Source organism: Rhamphochromis sp. 'chilingali' (assembly GCF_963969265.1).
Source record: "Rhamphochromis sp. 'chilingali' genome assembly, chromosome: 18".
In the NCBI taxonomy this organism is placed as follows: Eukaryota; Metazoa; Chordata; class Actinopteri; order Cichliformes; family Cichlidae; genus Rhamphochromis; species Rhamphochromis sp. 'chilingali'.
This window is the reverse complement of record NC_137945.1, coordinates 9,793,415-9,812,357: the sequence shown is the minus strand read 5'-3', so window position 1 is coordinate 9,812,357 and position 18,943 is coordinate 9,793,415. Positions and strand designations below refer to the sequence as shown.

The 18,943-nt window shown below is 39.4% G+C and overlaps 1 protein-coding gene across 1 annotated transcript; it reads right to left on the bottom strand.

The window, feature by feature from the left end:
• Positions 1-7,435: 7,435 nt before the first annotated feature.
• On the bottom strand, positions 7,436-18,748 carry LOC308386052 (uncharacterized protein; the record flags this gene model as incomplete). The annotated part of the gene is made up of 3 exons (XM_080865325.1): positions 7,436-7,950; positions 13,905-14,022; positions 16,222-18,748. 3 exons carry the CDS (start codon positions 18,746-18,748, stop codon positions 7,710-7,712), a joined length of 2,886 nt encoding a protein of 961 aa, XP_080721451.1. The 3' UTR covers positions 7,436-7,709.
• Positions 18,749-18,943: the final 195 nt, after the last annotated feature.

The window sequence follows — 18,943 nt, the reverse complement described above, 5'->3', positions numbered from 1 at the left end:
CTATTTTGGAATCCTTCTTCCAACTCTGGAGATTCTAATGTCCAGGACACTGGCACTGCAGGACGAGCTTAAGCTGACAGCATCCCTCCCTGATATCATTGTTAAGGTAATCTATATATAGCCTTACCCTAAAATAAATTTTTGTTTTATTTATCATGCTCTTATGTGAAGTGTCTGATGTATTTTTTTCTCATAGGCGATCAAGGTGCGCTTTTCCTCAATGATGGACAATAAAGAAGCTCTCCTGGCTGCAGTCACTTTGCTTAAATTTAAGTTACGCTGGATCAGAGAAGAAGAGAAAAAAGACATGGTTAGGGCAATGCTTACTACAGAGTGCCGTGGGTTGTCTCTTGAAGACCAACAACCTGCTCAAGATCACAAGAACCCTGCTAACTCCACTGATGACTTTTTTTCATTTGAGGAGGACGACTGTACCTACTCTGCTGAAACAGAGGTGATGGAATATTTGAAATCTGCTGGGTCTGAGCTGGGTGTTCTTAGCCAGGTACAACACAGCCACACCATCAAGCGCACCAGTCGAAAGGCTTTTTAGCCTCGGCAATCTTGTGCTTACACCCAGAAGGAACAGACTGTCAAGTGAACGCTTTGAGAGACTTACATTAATGAGATACAACAACTTTTTCAAAAACAACACAGCTAAGTAGTACAAAAAATGTTTTGGAAAACATGAGTGCATACAGCATGCAGGAAATATGGTGCTCATTGGTTTGAGGAAATTTCAGAGGAATTCTGTTTGTTAACCAAAGTTCAGAGTTAACTTCACTTCGTTGAATCACATGACATGATTACATACATTATGTATGAATATGTTACTCATTGCTTTGAAAATGTAAAATTTTAATGTTTACTGCGTGAAATATGTCATGTATAACATTTCTTAAGTTAAGCTTTTTTGTTATTCAGATATGTTGCAGAAAAATATATTTGTTATTCTGGAATTGTGTTTCTTAGTTAAAGAAAGTTACATTCCTTACTAAAAAATGTAATTATTAAAGAATGTTTTGTTTTTATAGAGTGTAATAAAGATGATTCAGGAAGCAAAAAGGCTAAACTATTTCATGTTGACTTGTATTTTTTTTTTAAATTATTTATTATATAGAGAGTTTAATTTCTATTGTTTGTCCACTCAAGGTTTATGGGGAAGTATTTAGTTAAATTACTTATTGAGTAATTAAGTTACTTTTCAGACACAGTAATTAGATAAGTATTTTAAATACAATATTGATTAAGTAATTAGTAATAGTAATTAATTACTTTTTTAAAGTAACTTACCCAACACTGCATCTTATGCCATCAGCTTGTCCTAGGTCATGGTTTCCTTCCACATATAGCTTTGCAAAAATTGCATAAAAAGCGCTTGCAGCAACAAAAACATAATATTCCAGAAACATACTTTGCCGATCCGATCAGCTGTTCGTAACACTTCCCACATTGAAAAAGATGTCAGCACGAATGATCGCATGTCTGCCATTCCCTGCCCGAAAACGGAAGTGACGTCATTTTCGCGGAAAATGTAGTTTTTTACTTGTAGGCCTTAAAAGCCTATACTGGTGTTTTTATAAGTCATGTTTGACTTTATGCTTTTCTGAATAGTTTCTGGGATGCTTAGAACTCAAATTGCACTGCTGGAAATAGTTTATTTATTTTGATGCACATGCTGTTTTGTTTGCAAATTTGCATCATAGGATTGTTTTTCGTTTTTCCTGCAGTATATAAAAATTGCTCTATCTCAAAATTAAAACTATGAAGACACTCAAAATAAATTTCCTGTTGTTGTAAACTATTTTTTGCAACTTTTTTGTATTTAAAGTTTTAAGGGATGAGCCTCTTAAATTTCTCCAATTAGAAATATATGTAAAAAAAACAAAAACGATTTTCAATTTTTTTGTAGTTTATTGCACTTTTTTTTGCAATTAATGTAGTTACTATGGACTTAATGCAGACATATTAGTATAATATTGGCTATAACAGTTGTATTGATGTATAGCAACTTGAAATGCTCCCAAAAATGGCACTACAACATGTAAAAATATAAAGTAAGCTCTGGCGGACTTGGTTCTATGGTAGGTCTTAAAGGGTTAAAGGATATTTGAAGTTTATTTTAACCTGGTACATTTCTGACTAACATGTCTGTGGAGGGGGTGTGGTCTCTGGCTCCACCGCAGTGGAGGGTGGTATAGCGGGCTCAAGGGGCAGTGCTAGTCTGGCTGGCAGGACAGCTGCTGCCACTCAGTAATCAGGTTCTTCCATCTTTTCAGTGACGCTGGGACATAAGGAGAGAGACAAGTGTGGAGTGCAGAAGCAGCTGGAAAGCTGACTGCCCCGATGTCAAAACGACAAAAGAGAACATTGTTGTGTAAAAAAATCTACTGTCCTTTATGGCTTATGTTAATGCTGCACTTACCACCTCTGATGTAGAAATCCAGGAAAATGGTGCAGTTTTCCAATACACAAATTCTTCATTATGTGGATTCCTTGTCCTTGGATCCTTGTCCTGTTAGCTGTTGGACGCATTTGACTCTGGAATAATTTGGTACATTCCTTTTGCTGTTCCAGTATGTTTGAGTTATACAATATGATAGTATCTTCACTAAAGTGAAGATTAAAAGTGGGATTCTGTCATAGCCTCATATCTGGCAAAAATGGAGACAGCCTGTTCATATGACCTAAAGAACAACAGGCACATTAACCCTTTAAGACCTACCATAGAACCAAGTCCGCCAGAGCTTATATTATATTTTTACATGCTGTGGAGCCATTTTTGGGAGCATTTCAAGTTGCTATACATCAATACAACCATTATAGCCCAGATTTAAATAATATGTATTCATTAAGTGCATAGTAATTACATAAATTGCAAAAAAGTGCAATAAACTACAAAAAAATTGAAAATCGTTTTTGATTTTTTAACATATATTTGTAGTTAGAGAAATTTAAGAGGCTTATCCCTCAAAACTGTAAATACAAAAAAGTTGCACAAAATAGTTTCCCACCACAGGAAATTTATTTTGAGTGTCTTCATAGTTTTATTTTTGAAATACACCAATTTTTATACACTGCAGGAAAAACAAAAATAAATATTATACTGCAAATTTGCAAAAAAGCAGCATATGCATCAAAATAAACTATTTCCAGCAGTGCAATATGAGTCCTAAGCATCCCAGAAACGACACAGAAAGTCATAAAGTCAAAGATAACTTTTAAAAAGAGCAGTATAGGCCCTGAGGCCCTGATCGCAAAAAAGACTACATTTCCGCGAAAATGACGTCACTTCCGGTTTCGGGCAGGTAATGGCGGAAATGCAAAAGTTCGCGCTGACGTCTATTCCAACGTAGGAAGTGTTATGAACAGCTGATCGGATCGGTAAAGCGTGTTTCTGGAATATTATGTTTTTGTTCCTGCAAGTGCTTTTTATGCAGTTTTTGCAAAGCTTTATGTGGAAGGAAACCGTGACCTAGGACAAGCTGATGGCATAAGATGTAAGTACAACTCCTCCGGTTTCATATGCAAAAAATTTTTTTGCGCTAGCTTACGTGGTTGCAGTGCTACTGGGATTTAAAAATAGTTACGCAAAACAGAGCGTTCCCGCTCCGATCGGCTCTAAAGGGTTAATGGAGGAATGCACCAGATTGAAATAAGCTGGAATTACATTTACAGTTTTGGACAATCTTTCATATCCCTTGTTTGTCCATAAAAACACTAACAGCATGCAGACATTTCATGAGCATTCAGGATTATAACTCTCAAGCTACAAAGTTGCCATTATGTCATTATATTTCATGCTTTTTTAATGGCCGTGTTTGGATATACTATGCCTATACTATTTATTTGATCTGTGCTAGGAATTTTATAAATATTCTTATGTAAGTGCTGAGAAAGAAACTGGCCTGTGAAAAAATTATTTTAAACTAAGTCACAAAGTGACAAATATGCTCCAATTTCTCAGAAAGGGGCCAAATTCTGTGAAACTGTGTGTATTTTTATCTCTAAAGGGGGAACTAAACTAGACGCTGCAGTTTTCTGTTGCTATTTATACATTTTGTGTCATGAAATGTCTGTCCATAATACTATGACAACAATGCAAAAAAAAAGAAAATCATGAAGGTGTGATAATGTAATTAATATTGTAAATCGTAAATAATTTCTTATGCAAAACTAGTTAAAACAATTGTTTATATAAAATATTTATTGGACAGCACATGACTTTTACAAAACACTTTCTGAAAATAATTTCAGCAACACCCGTAGGAAAAAAAAAAAAAAGTAAAGTTATATTTGAAAGAAGAAGAAGAGGAAGAAGGTACATCCTTTTTCAGTTCTAATGTTTCTAATATATCAGGACATAACAAAATGTTATGGCCTCAGCTGAACTTATTCCAATGTGTCATTATTTACTTAACAAAACTGAAGCCAAAATGGAGGAGAAGTGTGTTAAAAAGTATACCCCATGATTCAAAAGCTTGTAGAATCAGCTTTAAGAGTAATAGCTTGAGGTAATACGTTTCTGTTTGAGTTTATCAGTCTCTCACAATATTGTAGAGTAACTTTTACCGTCTCTTCTCGACAACCTTACAGCCCAGGTCACTGAGGTTTGAAAACAGCATTCACAAAGTCCTGCATTAAAGTTGGATTGCGGTTTAGATCATTGCAATAATTTGCTATAATCTGTTGTAGAGTTGCTGCTGTGCTTGGGATCCTTGTCCGGTTGCTTTAGCTGTTGGACAGATGGCCTCACATTTGACTCTAGAATACTTAGAGTCAAATCTGAGTCCTTACTTACAGGTAGAGATGGCACGATACCACTTTTTTATGTCCGATACCGATATCATAAATTTGGATATCTGCCGATACCGATATGAATCCGATATAGTGTGTTTTTTAATCAATAAAACAGTTTTTTAAATATCTTGCTGCATTTTGTATAAGTTCATACTCAAGTTTAAAACAACAACTACACTAAAGCTATTCTGTTATACCTGTATGCAAAAAAAAACAAATTTCATAGTTCAGCAATACTGATCAATCTAATAAACTTAAACCTACACCATCCTCCCTATTCTGGTATTTTAAAGAGTACTTAGCATAAATATTAAGCAACCTAACTAATAGGGTTCCAACTCCCAGCAACAACAAAAATAAATAAATAAAAAATAGGGAACCACCCCTCACGCTCCACCTCATGATGCTTAATCGATGTAATCAACCTTAATTTGATGCAGTGTGAAAAAAAATGCACAGAAATCAATTATTTTTCAAGAAATATTAAATAGATTCAAGATCTTTCTTCAACAAAATTGCAGACTGCACAGATGGTACCTTCCCAAAGGAAAAAGTACTATAGCTTACTAGGGTGTATATATATATTAGACTTAATAGTCACTATATACAGTAATTGACTTCTATTCATTTTACATCTAATTAAAACTTTGGGTGTCAGATACTTATTTATTAAAAGCTAGACATTTTAAATGAGAATAAGAAAGAAAAGTATGTCTTTGTGCCCCCTTTTCCCTGTTAATGCCCTATCGGCCCCCCTGGCTAAACTTTGCTAGATCCGCCCCTGCACAGTTACCAGCGTCAGCTACGTAGAAAAAGATCCTCGAGTAGAAAGTAATATTAAATACATTCTAACAACAGCTGATCAAGCTTAAACGTGCTGCTGTTGTTCAGCCGCTGGTTTCCTCTTTCTGGTGCAAAGTGGGCCAAAAGCAAACTAGAGACACGGACTCGCGACAGAAAAGCCGATCAGCTGATCGTTAAGCAGTTTCATGATTGAAGTAGCAGCAAGAAGAGGCAGTCGCTCCATATATCGTTTGTTAAGCTTAACGCAGGAATGCTTTACAAACATTCAGAGATGGACTTACACACTTGCTTTACTTCTCTCGGGGATAACTTTGTCGGAGATGAAATGCCGGGTTGCTAGCGAAGCTCCACATGCTATCCAGACCACCGACAGGTCCCGCATGCCACAGCCGCTCTATCACGTGATGCATACTGCTCCAACGTGCTAACGTTCTGAGGTGAGTTACGGCGTGTTGCAAGTTTTGTGAGGTGCTTTCGTGATATTTAATGGATCGGATTACATTTTTTATTTTTCTTCGATATCCGATCCAGTAATTTAGGTCAGTATCGGACCGATACCGATACGTAATATCGGATCGGTCCATCTCTACTTACAGGTATACATTATTTTTGCTGTTCCTGTATGTTTATATCATACAATATTCTAGTATCTTTTTAAGACTAAAGTGAAGATTAAAAGTGTGATTCTGTAATAGCCCAATCAACCGCAAACTACAATGAATTCATCAAAGACAGAATATCGTTTTATTTGTTGTTTCTTCCATTTTTCTATTTCAAACAAAATGTAAACAGTTTGTGCAGAAACAATAAACACATTAAGATTACAGAAATATCTGAACATGGTAACTCACTATCATGAAATAATTACAAACAAATTTACAATAAAATCATGGCCTGGTAATCCGGTTGTTCAGTGATGACGCGACGAATCCTACTTCCGGGTCTAAAGTAGTCTGCGTTTAATATGGCTTTTGTGTTGTTAACATGTTTAATGTTATGTATTTTCTTCTATTTGATCTCAAAAAGCTCCTAAAACAGTCAGTGATCACTGTTGACCTCCCTCGGCTTTTATTACCGCTAATCATTTATTTAAGCTCAGTTTTTAAAACCTTAGTATGTAACTACAGCCCAGCCCATGCAGCAGTATATGAATGACTAACCTCGTATTGTGGATGGATTATCTCAGTTGTTCTCCTGGCTGAAGTTTGGTCCTTTTACAGCATCCTGCCATGCGATTACATTTGTTTCTGACCACCGAGAACACTCACGTTAACTTTTATCGAGTGGAAAAAAAGTTAGCTTGTTTATATTATGCTAACATAGCTGTGTCGCTAGCGGTCACGTAGCACATCATTATATACCAGCTAGCCCAACTTCAGTAACCCTACAAATGTCACTGCTGTTTAGTTTTCTGTCTTCATTTATGCTGGAAGTGATAGCAGAGCTGTACGTTTTAATTTGTTTCCAAAACCCCGCAGTCAGGACATGCTATATTGTATTTAGATAGAAGCTAGCGAGCTAACTCCCTGCTAACTTCTAACTCTGTTAAATGTCATAAATTCCGTTTTCATGGATGCCTGGATGTTAAACTCAATTGTTACACCTGGTAGAGCAGAACGCTGATCATTTTATTAAAGATGAAAGACTTTAGACAGTTTTTCAACTCTCAGTAATGCCACAGTGATATATGGACCTGCAGCGGAGTTTAGACCCAGACACGGCTAGTGACGTCAGACTGAACAACCGGATAGCACACTGAGGCTGACTTTTGACCTTTTTTTCAAGGCACATTAAATGTGCATCTGTTATTATCAGATGTGAAATGGCAGAGCTCAGACACTCAAAAACTTACGGTAACTAAGTAACTTGGATTGTATTCAAGCTGGTCAACTGATTTTCAAACACTTCAAGTGACATTCAATTTCTGTTAAACAACAGGAAAACTGATTGGAAAGAAAAAAACCCCCAAAATTGAGCGCTGTGAAAATGTTCAACAAGGTGTATACTTCAAATAAACGTATTGCGCCTTTGGTATTGAAGCAAATGAATCTCAAAAACTATGAATTACACTTGTTGCTAAACAATTACTTTATATTTCCTTTTCATCATGGCGTGTTTGACACAGTGAGAAGTAACAGCTCCGCTTCTGGATTTTCACTGGTCTCTAGAGCCTGCCGGAGTTTTTCCCAGAACAACTCTGTGTTCTCTGCAGCTCGTGGCCAGCTCAGGTAGGTTTTCTTCTTCAACATCTTCCTCATGCGGTGGTAGGGAGACAGCAGATAGCTGGGAATGTCCTCCAGAAACACCAGGATAAGTATGTCCTTCTGCTCATCAAACAGACGAAAACTAAAGATGGAGAAAAAGAAACTCAAGTGCTTTATGTCTTGAATTCCTGAAGTCATTGTAAGACAAAGACACAAAACTGATTCGAAAGAATAAAATAAAACAAATAATAACACATTAAGGAGGAGAATAAAAGCTGGAAAAAAATTTTTTAAGAAGTTTTATGCATGCCAGTTTGAAAGGTTCAGGTTAAATGCCACTAAACAGGTTAATTGCAATACTTGCTTTTTCAAATATTATTCAGTTCTGACTAGCAAGGCAAATGTCTTGGGTAATCCTCAGAGTATGGAGGATTAACTGCAGAGGTAACGTGTCAGCTGTAGATATGACAAAAGACATTCTGGCGTGTGCAGCAGTTTGCTGGAGTTTATACTTTTGGTGTAGGATTATTTTCCTTGGAAAAACTGCTGTAGTGGGTAACGTTGAATTGTTGTTAATTTTATCAAGTTCCATATAGTGGTAAAAACTACTATCAATGTTTTTTTTAAATTGAAAGGTAAATAACTAGGTAAAACAATAAGGATTCTAGAAAACCTGCAATCACATAAATGGGGAAGTGAACCGTAATATGTGTCATGTTTAGTGCCGTGGGACAGGCGGGACCCAAACGCAGGACTGACAGAAATAGAGGGATGAACTCAAAGAGGCAACTTTTATTGCGCTGAAGCAGAAAACAAACAAAACCTGGAACTCACGAAAACAAAATCTAAACTGGAAGGCAAAGAACTAAAAGACTAGAAAACAGGGAGCTAGCTATTACCAGGGATGTGAAAAAACACAGAAAAAGTCACAGCACATGGGACAACATGACGACAGGCAGAGCAAAACACAGGGCTTAAATACACAAGCGAATAAGGAGGGAATTAGACACAGGAGGAGAGCACATCTGGGAGTAATCAGACATAACCAGACTGGGAGGAAGCAAAACTGAAAAATCTCACATAGCACACGAGACTATCAAAGTACAGGAAACATTCACAAAGATGTGGATTTGACACTGAGGCAACGAGACATGACTGAAGAGACATGGGGAACATGAATACAAGAGTGACTAGACATGAAACGTTGAACACTGGGAAGGCAAAGTAACAGAAACCTAAAGCCAAGGAACTAATATATATATCGCAATAAAGAGAACCAAAATCGTGAAGAACAACAAATCCAAGAATATAACTTAAACTAGAATTACAGTGACAGTATGCCAATTGTTTATTGCTGGCTAACAGTTCCTTCATATGAATTATTGCCTTTCTGTTAATTCATTAGGTGATGAAAACTAATTGTAAATTTCATTTGAAAAAGTTATCAGAACATTTTCTAAACAAATTAGTGTAATAAAAAAAAAAGAAGTTCAGTTTTGAAAAGAATGAGCTCCAAGAAAAAGCTTTTTTAAATATATTATTATATTATGCCATTTTTATTATTACTTATAACTGAGTTGTCACTCAAACCTCTAGATCTGTCCCTTTCTACCCAGCAAAAATGCATCCATCCATCCATCCATCCATCCATCCATCCATCCATCCATTCAATTTCTTTTGCTTATCTGGGGCTGGGTCACAGAGGCAGCAGCCTAAGTAGAGAAGCCCAGACCTCCCTCTTCCCGGCCACCCCCATCAGCTTGTCCAGGGGAATACCAAAGCGTTCTCAGGCCAGCTGAGAGATGTAATCTCTCCAGTGTGTCCTGGGTCTGCCCGGGCCTCCTCCTGGTAGGACATGCCCAGAACACCTCACCCAGGAGGCATCCTTGTCAGATACCCAAACCATGTCAACTGGCTCCTTTCAATGTGGGGGAACAGCAGCTCTACTCTAAGCTCCTCCCAGATGGCCGAACTGCTCTATCTTTAACGGAGCGGCCAGGCACCCTTCGGAGACAGCTTATTTCCACTGCTTGTATCCAGGGTCTCGTTCTTGTGATCACTACCCAAAGCTTGTGACCATAGGTGAGGGTAGGGATGTAGATCAACCGATAAATTGTGAGCTTCGTTTCTATGCTCAGCTTTCTCTTCACCACGATGAACTAGTACAGTGTCCACATCACTGCAGCTGCAGCACCAATCAGTCTGTTGATCTCCCCTCCCTTCTCCCCTCACTCGTAAACAAGACCCCAAGATACTTAAACTCTTCCCCTTGGGGCAGTAACTCGTCCCTGACCCAGAGTGGGCACGAAACCTTTTTCCGGCTGAGGACCATGGCCTCAGATTGGAGGTGCTGATTCCCATTCGCACTCAGCTGCGAACTGCTCCAGTGTAAGCTGGAGGCTGTCACCTGATGAAGCCAACAGAACCACATCAGCTGCGAAAAGCAGAGATGAGATTCTGAGACCACCCAAGTGGCAAACTCCCATGCACCCTCAAGCATCCTTGAGGGTGCATGGTAAACAGCTGGTCCAGTTTTCTGCAACCGGGACAAAAACCACATTGTTCTTCCTGTATTCAAGGTTCAAATAAAAAAGGGACTCTCCTTTCCAGTACCATGGTATAGACTTTCCCAGGGAGGCTGAGGAATGTCCACCTGTAGTTGGAACACACCCTCCAGTTCCCCTTCTTGAAGATGGTAACCACCATCTCAGTTTGCCAATCCAGATTACAAAACCCTGATCTCCATGAAACATTGTCGAGAGCTTTCAGGAGTTCAGGGCAAACTTCATTCACTCCAGCGGCCCTCACTGCCCCAGTGATCTCAACCTCGGAGATAGATAAGTTGTCCTGTTCATCCCATTCCTCTAAGGAAGACGTGTCAGTGGGATTTAGGAGGTCCTTTAAGTATTCCTTCTACTGCCCATCTACTGTCCTCAGTCAAAGTCAGCTGTACTCGACCACACTATACACAGTGCAGGTTGAGCACCGCTTTCCCCTCCTGAGTCACCTGACAGTTTGCCAGATTCTCTTTGAGGCAGTTCAAAAGTCTTTTTCCATGACCTCTATGATCTCCTCCCACACCTGGGTTTTTACTTCAGCCACTACCAGAGCTGTGTTCCGGTTGGCCTGTTGGTACTTATCAGTGGCCTCCGAAGTCCCACAGCCTAACTAAGCCCAATAGGACTCCCTCTTTAGCCTGATGGTTTCCTTTAACTCTGGTGTCAACCATTTGGTTTAGTTGTGACCACCACAACAGGCATCAATCAGCAGTGGAGGTGCTGAACATACAGGGAGTGCAGAATTATTAGGCAAATTAATATTTTGTCCACATCATCCTCTTCATGCATGTTGTCTTACTCCAAGCTGTATAGGCTCGAAAGCCTACTACCAATTAAGTATATTAGGTGATGTGCATCTCTGTAATGAGAAGGGGTGTGGTCTAATGACATCAACACCCTATATCAGGTGTGCATAATTATTAGGCAACGTCCTTTCCTTTGGCAAAATGGGTCAAAAGAAGGACTTGACGGGCTCAGAAAAGTCAAAATAGTGAGATATCTTGCAGAGGGATGCAGCAGTCTCAAAATTGCAAAGCTTCTGAAGCGTGATCATCGAACAATCAAGCGTTTCATTCAAAATAGTCAATAGGGTCGCAAGAAGCGTGTGGAAAAACCAAGGTGCAAAATAACTGCCCATGAACTGAGAAAAGTCAAGCGTGCAGCTGCCAAGATGCCACTTGCCACCAGTTTGGCCATATTTCAGAGCTGCAACATCACTGGAGTGCCCAAAAGCACAAGGTGTGCAATACTCAGAGACATGGCCAAGGAAAGAAAGGCTGAAAGACGACCACCACTGAACAAGACACACAAGCTGAAACGTCAAGACTGGGCCAAGAAATATCTCAAGACTGATTTTTCTAAGGTTTTATGGACTGATGAAATGAGAGTGAGTCTTGATGGGCCAGATGGATGGGCCCGTGGCTGGATTGGTAAAGGGCAGAGAGCTCCAGTCCGACTCAGACGCCAGCAAGGTGGAGGTGGAGTACTGGTTTGGGCTGGTATCATCAAAGATGAGCTTGTGGGGCCTTTTCGGGTTGAGGATGGAGTCAAGCTCAACTCCCAGTCCTACTGCCAGTTTCTGGAAGACACCTTCTTCAAGCAGTGGTACAGGAAGAAGTCTGCATTCTTCAAGAAAAACATGATTTTCATGCAGGACAATGCTCCATCACACGCGTCCAAGTACTCCACAGCGTGGCTGGCAAGAAAGGGTATAAAAGAAGAAAAACTAATGACATGGCCTCCTTGTTCACCTGATCTGAACCCCATTGAGAACCCGTGGTCCATCATCAAATGTGAGATTTACAAGGAGGGAAAACAGTACACCTCTCTGAACAGTGTCTGGGAGGCTGTGGTTGCTGCTGCACGCAATGTTGATGGTGAACAGATCAAAACACTGACAGAATCCATGGATGGCAGGCTTTTGAGTGTCCTTGCAAAGAAAGGTGGCTATATTGGTCGCTGATTTGTTTTTGTTTTGTTTTTGAATGTCAGAAATGTATATTTGTGAATGTGGAGATGTTATATTGGTTTCACTGGTAAAAATAAATAATTGAAATGGGTATATATTTGTTTTTTGTTAAGTTGCCTAATAATTGTGCACAGTAATAGTCACCTGCACACACAGATATCCCCCTAAAATAGCTAAAACTAAAAACAAACTAAAAACTACTTCCAAAAACATTCAGCTTTGATATTAATGAGTTTTTTGGGTTCATTGAGAACATGGTTGTTGTTCAATAATAAAATTATTCCTCAAAAATACAACTTGCCTAATAATTCTGCACTCCCTGTAGTCCATTCAACGTCCCCAGTCTCCAAGAAGGTTGGGTACTCTGTTGTTCGGTGCATGACCGCAAATGACAGTCAGGACCCATTCCAAGACCCAGTATACAGGCAGCAAGCTGACAGGGATACTAACATACCCACCCCAGCCTGCCGCCTCTCACTTAGGGAAAGTCCAGAGTGAGACAAAGCCCAGTGTCACTTCAGGAGACTGGTTCTGGAGCCCAAGCCAATGCATTGAGGTGACCCCTGGAAATAAAAAGCCAGTACCTCTAAATCTCACGCACTAGTGCAGACTCCTTCCCCACCAGATAGGTGACATTGCATGTCCCAATCACTAATCTCGGTAGGTAGGGATCAGTCTGCCAGGGACTCCCCCCCCCACACACACACACACTTGGAGGGTGTGCCCATGTACCTCTGTTGGGCTGTGGCTAGCCGGGCCCCATGCCCCAGGCCCAGCCTTCAGATGCCCTTGGGCACCCTTCCTGGGTCTTGCTCCAGGGTGGGGCTCCCGTAACCCTATCACGGCAGGGTGAACTATTACCTCGATCTTCTGCTCATAGGGGTTTTTGAATTGTTCTTTGTCTGGTCCCTCACCCAGGACCAATTTGCCATAGGATACCCTACTAGGGGACAAAAGAAGCCCCTGACGACATAGCCCCTGGGATTCCTGGGGCACACGGAGCCCTCCACCATGATAAGTTAATAATTCGCAGAGGGACAAAATGAGTGTTTTCAATCAAATTAGTTCAAATTCTTCTTACTCCCATGTGCTTTAATGCCAAATGTGTTGTGCCTTCAGAGATGCTCTTCTGCATATCTTGTTTGTAACAAGTGGTTAATTGAGTTACTGTTCAATTCATATGAGCTTAAAGTAGTCTGCTCATTCTCCTCTGACCATCAACAAGGCATTTCTACCCAGAAAACTTTCACTCAATAGATATTTTATCTTTTTAGACCTTTCTCTGCAAACCCCAGAGATGGTTGTGTGGGAAAAATACCAGTAGATCAGCAGTTTCTGAAACACTCAAATAAAAAACCATGCCACTTTCACTCACTTTTCCTCCTGATGCTCAGTTTGAACTTCAGCTTGATCATATCTACATGATTAAATGCTTGACTTGTGATTGGATGATTAGATATTTGTCTTAATTAAGTGTAGTGTATCTACACATGAGTCTAGATACACTACAAAGTCACACTACATACCACTGTATGTACGATACATTGCCTGAAGGAGCCAACAGGTTACCTGGCTGTCTGGATCTCTCTGGAGCACCATTCACTCTCAAGGTATTTGTGACTGATAATACAAATGGTCTTCCGGCTTCCGTAAATGGCATCCGTGATGTTATCTATGATGGGCTTCCCTGAGAAGAGAAAATGTTACACTCAGTGGCTGTCCTCAGTAGGTCATGTAAGTACTGTGGTGACACCCTCCGGAGTACATATGAAAGTATCTTGAGGTATTGTTAGGTCTGCACTCGCTGACTCAGAGACTTATCCCCATGAACAAAGCAAGACACTTAGAGCTCAGACCATTCAACTTGCAAGGGAAGCCGGTCGGATCAGGATCTTGGAACTGAAAGCTCCTCCCCTGATCCCAGCCAATTCCTAAAAACCAGCATCCCCTCGCAGCCTTTTATTCAGTGACACACAACCATTGTAAAACCCATATGGTACGTCATAAAAGCTAAGGCACTGTGTGTGTGTGCGTGTGTGCATGTGTGTCTCTGTATATGTGACTTCCTGCTGGTCATAAAAGGGTCATCTTCCCTGTACATGGCTTAACTCCTTTAACAGTCCACCATATACAAGCACAGGTGAGCCCATAAATGGCAGGAAGTAAACATTCCTTACTAAATAAGCGAACCAGTACCTTACATGCAATTGTCTGCAGTTAAACACCATAGCTAATAGCATCCCCCACCATCCTAGATGTAGGGGAGGGAAAGAAAAATATCTGAACATGCAGTTCAAAACAACGTTTGCAATTTCAAGCACAACAATGACAACTTTTATCAAAAGTACTCCAACAGGTATCTGCTGTTAGGTAGTCTCACTACCTATCTATCTATCCATACATTTTTTAGTTCACAGAGGCCTATTAGTTAAAGTGAATTTGAATGTATGTATTTGAAATGTGGGAGACGTTGAAGAATCCACACATGCATAGGAAGAACAGGTAATGTAAAGATCTTTTGCATTTGATGTTTTGTTGAGCTGTATGTCCAGATTTTGCTCTTTTGCACCCTCTGGTGGTGAACTATGGAGGGTAGCGTTGTTTGCAGTTTGGGTCTCCACCCAGCCACTCTTTTGCTAGCACACATGGTGTCTGCATGCTGCAGCTTATGGTTAGCTCCACACATGGAGAAAGTAATGTTCAAAGTTAGAAAAAGAGAAGAAATAAGTGAGAAAAAAGATGCAGAATAAGACAATAAGGCTACAAAGGACTATTTAGTCCCTCCTGGATGTCAGCTAACAAGGTTTGTGTACTTTAAATGTTTTATTTTCTGTTATTAAGGACTTTTGATTGATTGGCACCAAGTACAAGAGTGCATTTTGATGTGATGTTTTTTGTTTTATTGTTTTCGTCCACGACCTGTTCTCATGGGTTGTCAAGACCAGAATAAACCCTTTTTTATAACTCTACATCCTACGTCAATGTTTGAGGGTGCTACAGGAAACCTCCAATGAGACAGGCCCGAGCTAGCGGGTTCAAACCCAGAGCTTTTATACTGTCTGGCATCACTGCTGTAAAGCCACTGACCTTTAATTAATGGTAAATTTTATAATAGCAATTTTTAAAATGTAAATTAAACTGTATGCAACTTAAATAAGGAAGATCTGCTGTCATGCTTCTGCCTGCTGTCCTGGGTGTTGGGTTGCCAGTCTGTTTATTGCATCACTACAACTTTCCCACACTGCCACTCTCAATACTGATATCCTTATTGTGCAACCTGATCTTCTTGCTTGCATTCTTTGAACCAGTCAACCACCGCTCTGTGTGGTTTAAACCTATGCTCAACACCAGTCTTCCTTTCAGACTCTGTTCCGTGCAACCCACCTCCTCCCTATCTCGACCTTGCCCAAATCTCTCAGAGGAAAAACACCAGTACCTAGACTCCAGGGGGCCCTGCCCTGAATCCTGTCACTAATGGGATTCTGTTCTTCCATGACAGGTCACTGATGTTTAATCACCAAATACACTGATTAATTTTACTGTATCAATGAATCATGTTCATTACTTTCAAATGATCTCCCCTAATTGAACTGACACCGATAAACCTTTGATTGAGGCCATGCAAAGCTACTGTAGTAGTGTTAACAAATTAAAATGTAGTTACTAGGGTGTCTGAATGTGAAAAACAGAAAATAAAAGAAAGAAAATGTTAACTTTGTTGGACAAGTAGGTTGAGGATCACCAAAACTAATGTTCTAGATTTAATTGCTCTATATATAGTTTTTTTTAATCTGGAATGAAGTGATGGGCAAAAACAGGCTAACTGAGAGACATTTTCAAGTCAAAAAATCACCATTTAACTTTGAATTCAAGCCTGCAGTCTTACCTGGTTCAAAGTCTCGATGGTGTAGGCACAGTCTCCAGCACTGTTCTCCTTCCAGTTTTGGTAAGAGCTTGTCAATGACCCAAGGCTCATCGTGGGTGTTGTAGGAGATAAAGGCGTCGTACTGATGAGGAGTTTTCTTGTTTTTGTGCTTTTTGTCAAAGAACCAAGCTATGAACAGGTAATAGGCATAGACGAGCTGCAATCTCATAAAATGGTAAGTGAAGGACACCACTATCAAGCATAGGATTGCACATGTGGTGCAGAGAAAACAAATAAAGCCCATGTCAACTGAGCAGAAGCGGGTGTCCAAGTCCAACAGCTTCTTACTTTTGAATTCTTGTGGATAGTTGCACATAAAGTTATATGCATCATAAACTTGAGTTTTGCTGTCATTTATTGCCCACGAGAGAAACCAGCTGTTATCACAGTTGCAGGTGAATCCATTGCCCTGAAGGTCCAGATAAGTCAGAGCTGGTAGGGATTTTATATCTTCTTTGCGGATAACTGGATATAAATTCTGTCTTGCCTGTAGAAACTCCAGCTTTGTGAGGTTGGCATCTTTAAGGAACTCTAGAGAGTAAAGAGCTGTCCTGGATATATAAAGGCTTTTAAGGTTTGGAATTGGGAAAAACAGATCTGAAGGGAGTTCTTTAAGTTCATTTGAAGAAAGTTCAAGTAATTGCAGCTGTGGCGTGTAAACAAAGGTGTCTTTGTCCAGAGACGCAATACGGATATTCCTGGCTTTGAAACTCAAAAGACTGGTCAAACCTTGCAAAAAGTTCCCAGGCAGATAACTATGCAACCTGTGGTGTTGTGAAAAAACAAGCAGTTCCTCTAGATGGGACAGCTGAGAAAATGGAGGATCCGGCAAATTTCTACTTTCATTGTAATTGATGTGATTTTCACTCAAATCAAGTCTTCTTAAATTAATCAGAGGATTGAAAATACCTTTTTGTAGTTTATCTTGTTTAATAGAGTTCCGTTGTAGATAAAGGCAGGTAAGATTTGTCAGTCCTACAAAACTCTTATGATCAACAATTTCTATTTTATTTTCGTGTAATGACAAGTTCAGGAGGGAATGTAAGCCTTTAAATTCATCCTTTTTGATAGCAGTGAGTTTGTTTATATTTAAATACAGGTATCTAAGTTCAGGCAAATGTTCTTTGAAAGCACTGTTCAATTTAGTTATTTGGTTTGTCTGTAATTTTAGAGTTTGTAATCCTTTTAAATCCTTGAAAAGACATGGTTTCAGAGCTGTGATTGAATTCTGATAAAGATAAAGCTTTCTGAGCTTTGTCTGATTGGTGAAATCATGGCAGTCCAGTGTGCTGATGTTATTGGTGCTGAGATCCAGCTCTGAAAGAGTTGGTAGATTCCTTGTTGCAGCTGGAACCAGTGGAAGCCTGTTTTTACTCAGCGTTAAAATCCTTAAGTTTTTAAGGGATCTGAAAGCATCATCATGGATGTATTTTATTTTGTTGTCTGTCAAAACTAACTCAGTTACATTAATACACAACTTAAACAAGTATGCATTAACAAAGCTGAGCTTATTGCTTCGAAGCTGCAGAGTCCTCATTGTTGGGATGGTGCAGGAAATGTTGATCAGTGTGGTCAGGTTATGTGTCATTGCATTCATTCTCAGAATAGTTAATGATGAGTTCACTGACTCTAACAACCTTTCCATGTCCCCAAGACCCAAATGAAGCTCACTAATGTCAAGAGTAGTAACACGACTAAGAAATGTCTTGTTTTGCACGTCCCATATCATCTGTTTCTTTTTGGCTGGGCTCCCAATTTTAAACCAGGTGAGATTTGGAAAAACATCGGCAGTGATCCTGAAGACTGCGAGGGGATTTTTCGACAAATCAAGGTACTGAAGTTCTAATGATTTGTTTGTCAGTTCAAATGACTGAAAAGTGGTTAAATCATTGTTGCTTATTACCAGCTCCCGTAGATGTGGCAGATGTTGCAATATCAATTGAACTTTTGTAATGTGGTGCAGTTTGTTATGAGAAATGTCCAGAAGTTTTAAACTTGTCATGGACTTAAAAGATGTGGATGCCATTTGTTTAATGCGATTTTGATTAATTCTTAGCTCAATGAGGCAACTCAAGCCATCAAAAACATTTTCTCCCAGTGTAACAAGTTTGTTATTATTTAGATTTAATGTCTCAAGAGAACTTAGATTGGCAAACGCACCGCTTTCTATCTGTGAAATGTTGTTGATATTAAGGTCTAACTTAGTCAAATTTAGTAGATCTTTGAAGTCTGATGCATGTATTGTTGAAATTCTGTTAGAAGTTAAATCGAGGCCTGTCACAGTTGAGGGAATATCTTCAGGAACAGCTCTGAGTTTACTTCCGACACATATGGCTGTACTGTAGCTGATTCTGCAAGTCTTCAAAGAAAATCCTTCAACAGGAACAAGGAAACTGATGATGCTCAGCGTCAAGAAAATAATGTCTGGTTTGCAACATTTTGTTCCTCTTTCTAAATTGCTTTGTTCCTCATCCATTCCAAGATCCATTTTAAAATAACAAGCAGGAAAGCTTAATCCAACCAACCAGAAATGTAATGTACAGTCGTACAGTAAGCTTAAATATCACAGATAATCCTGAGAATTAAAAAAAAAAATCATACAAATGAATAGTAAACAACACAACAAAATGGAAATACCTCAAAAATCAGATTTTCATGTCTTAGAGAATGTCACTTCTTATTA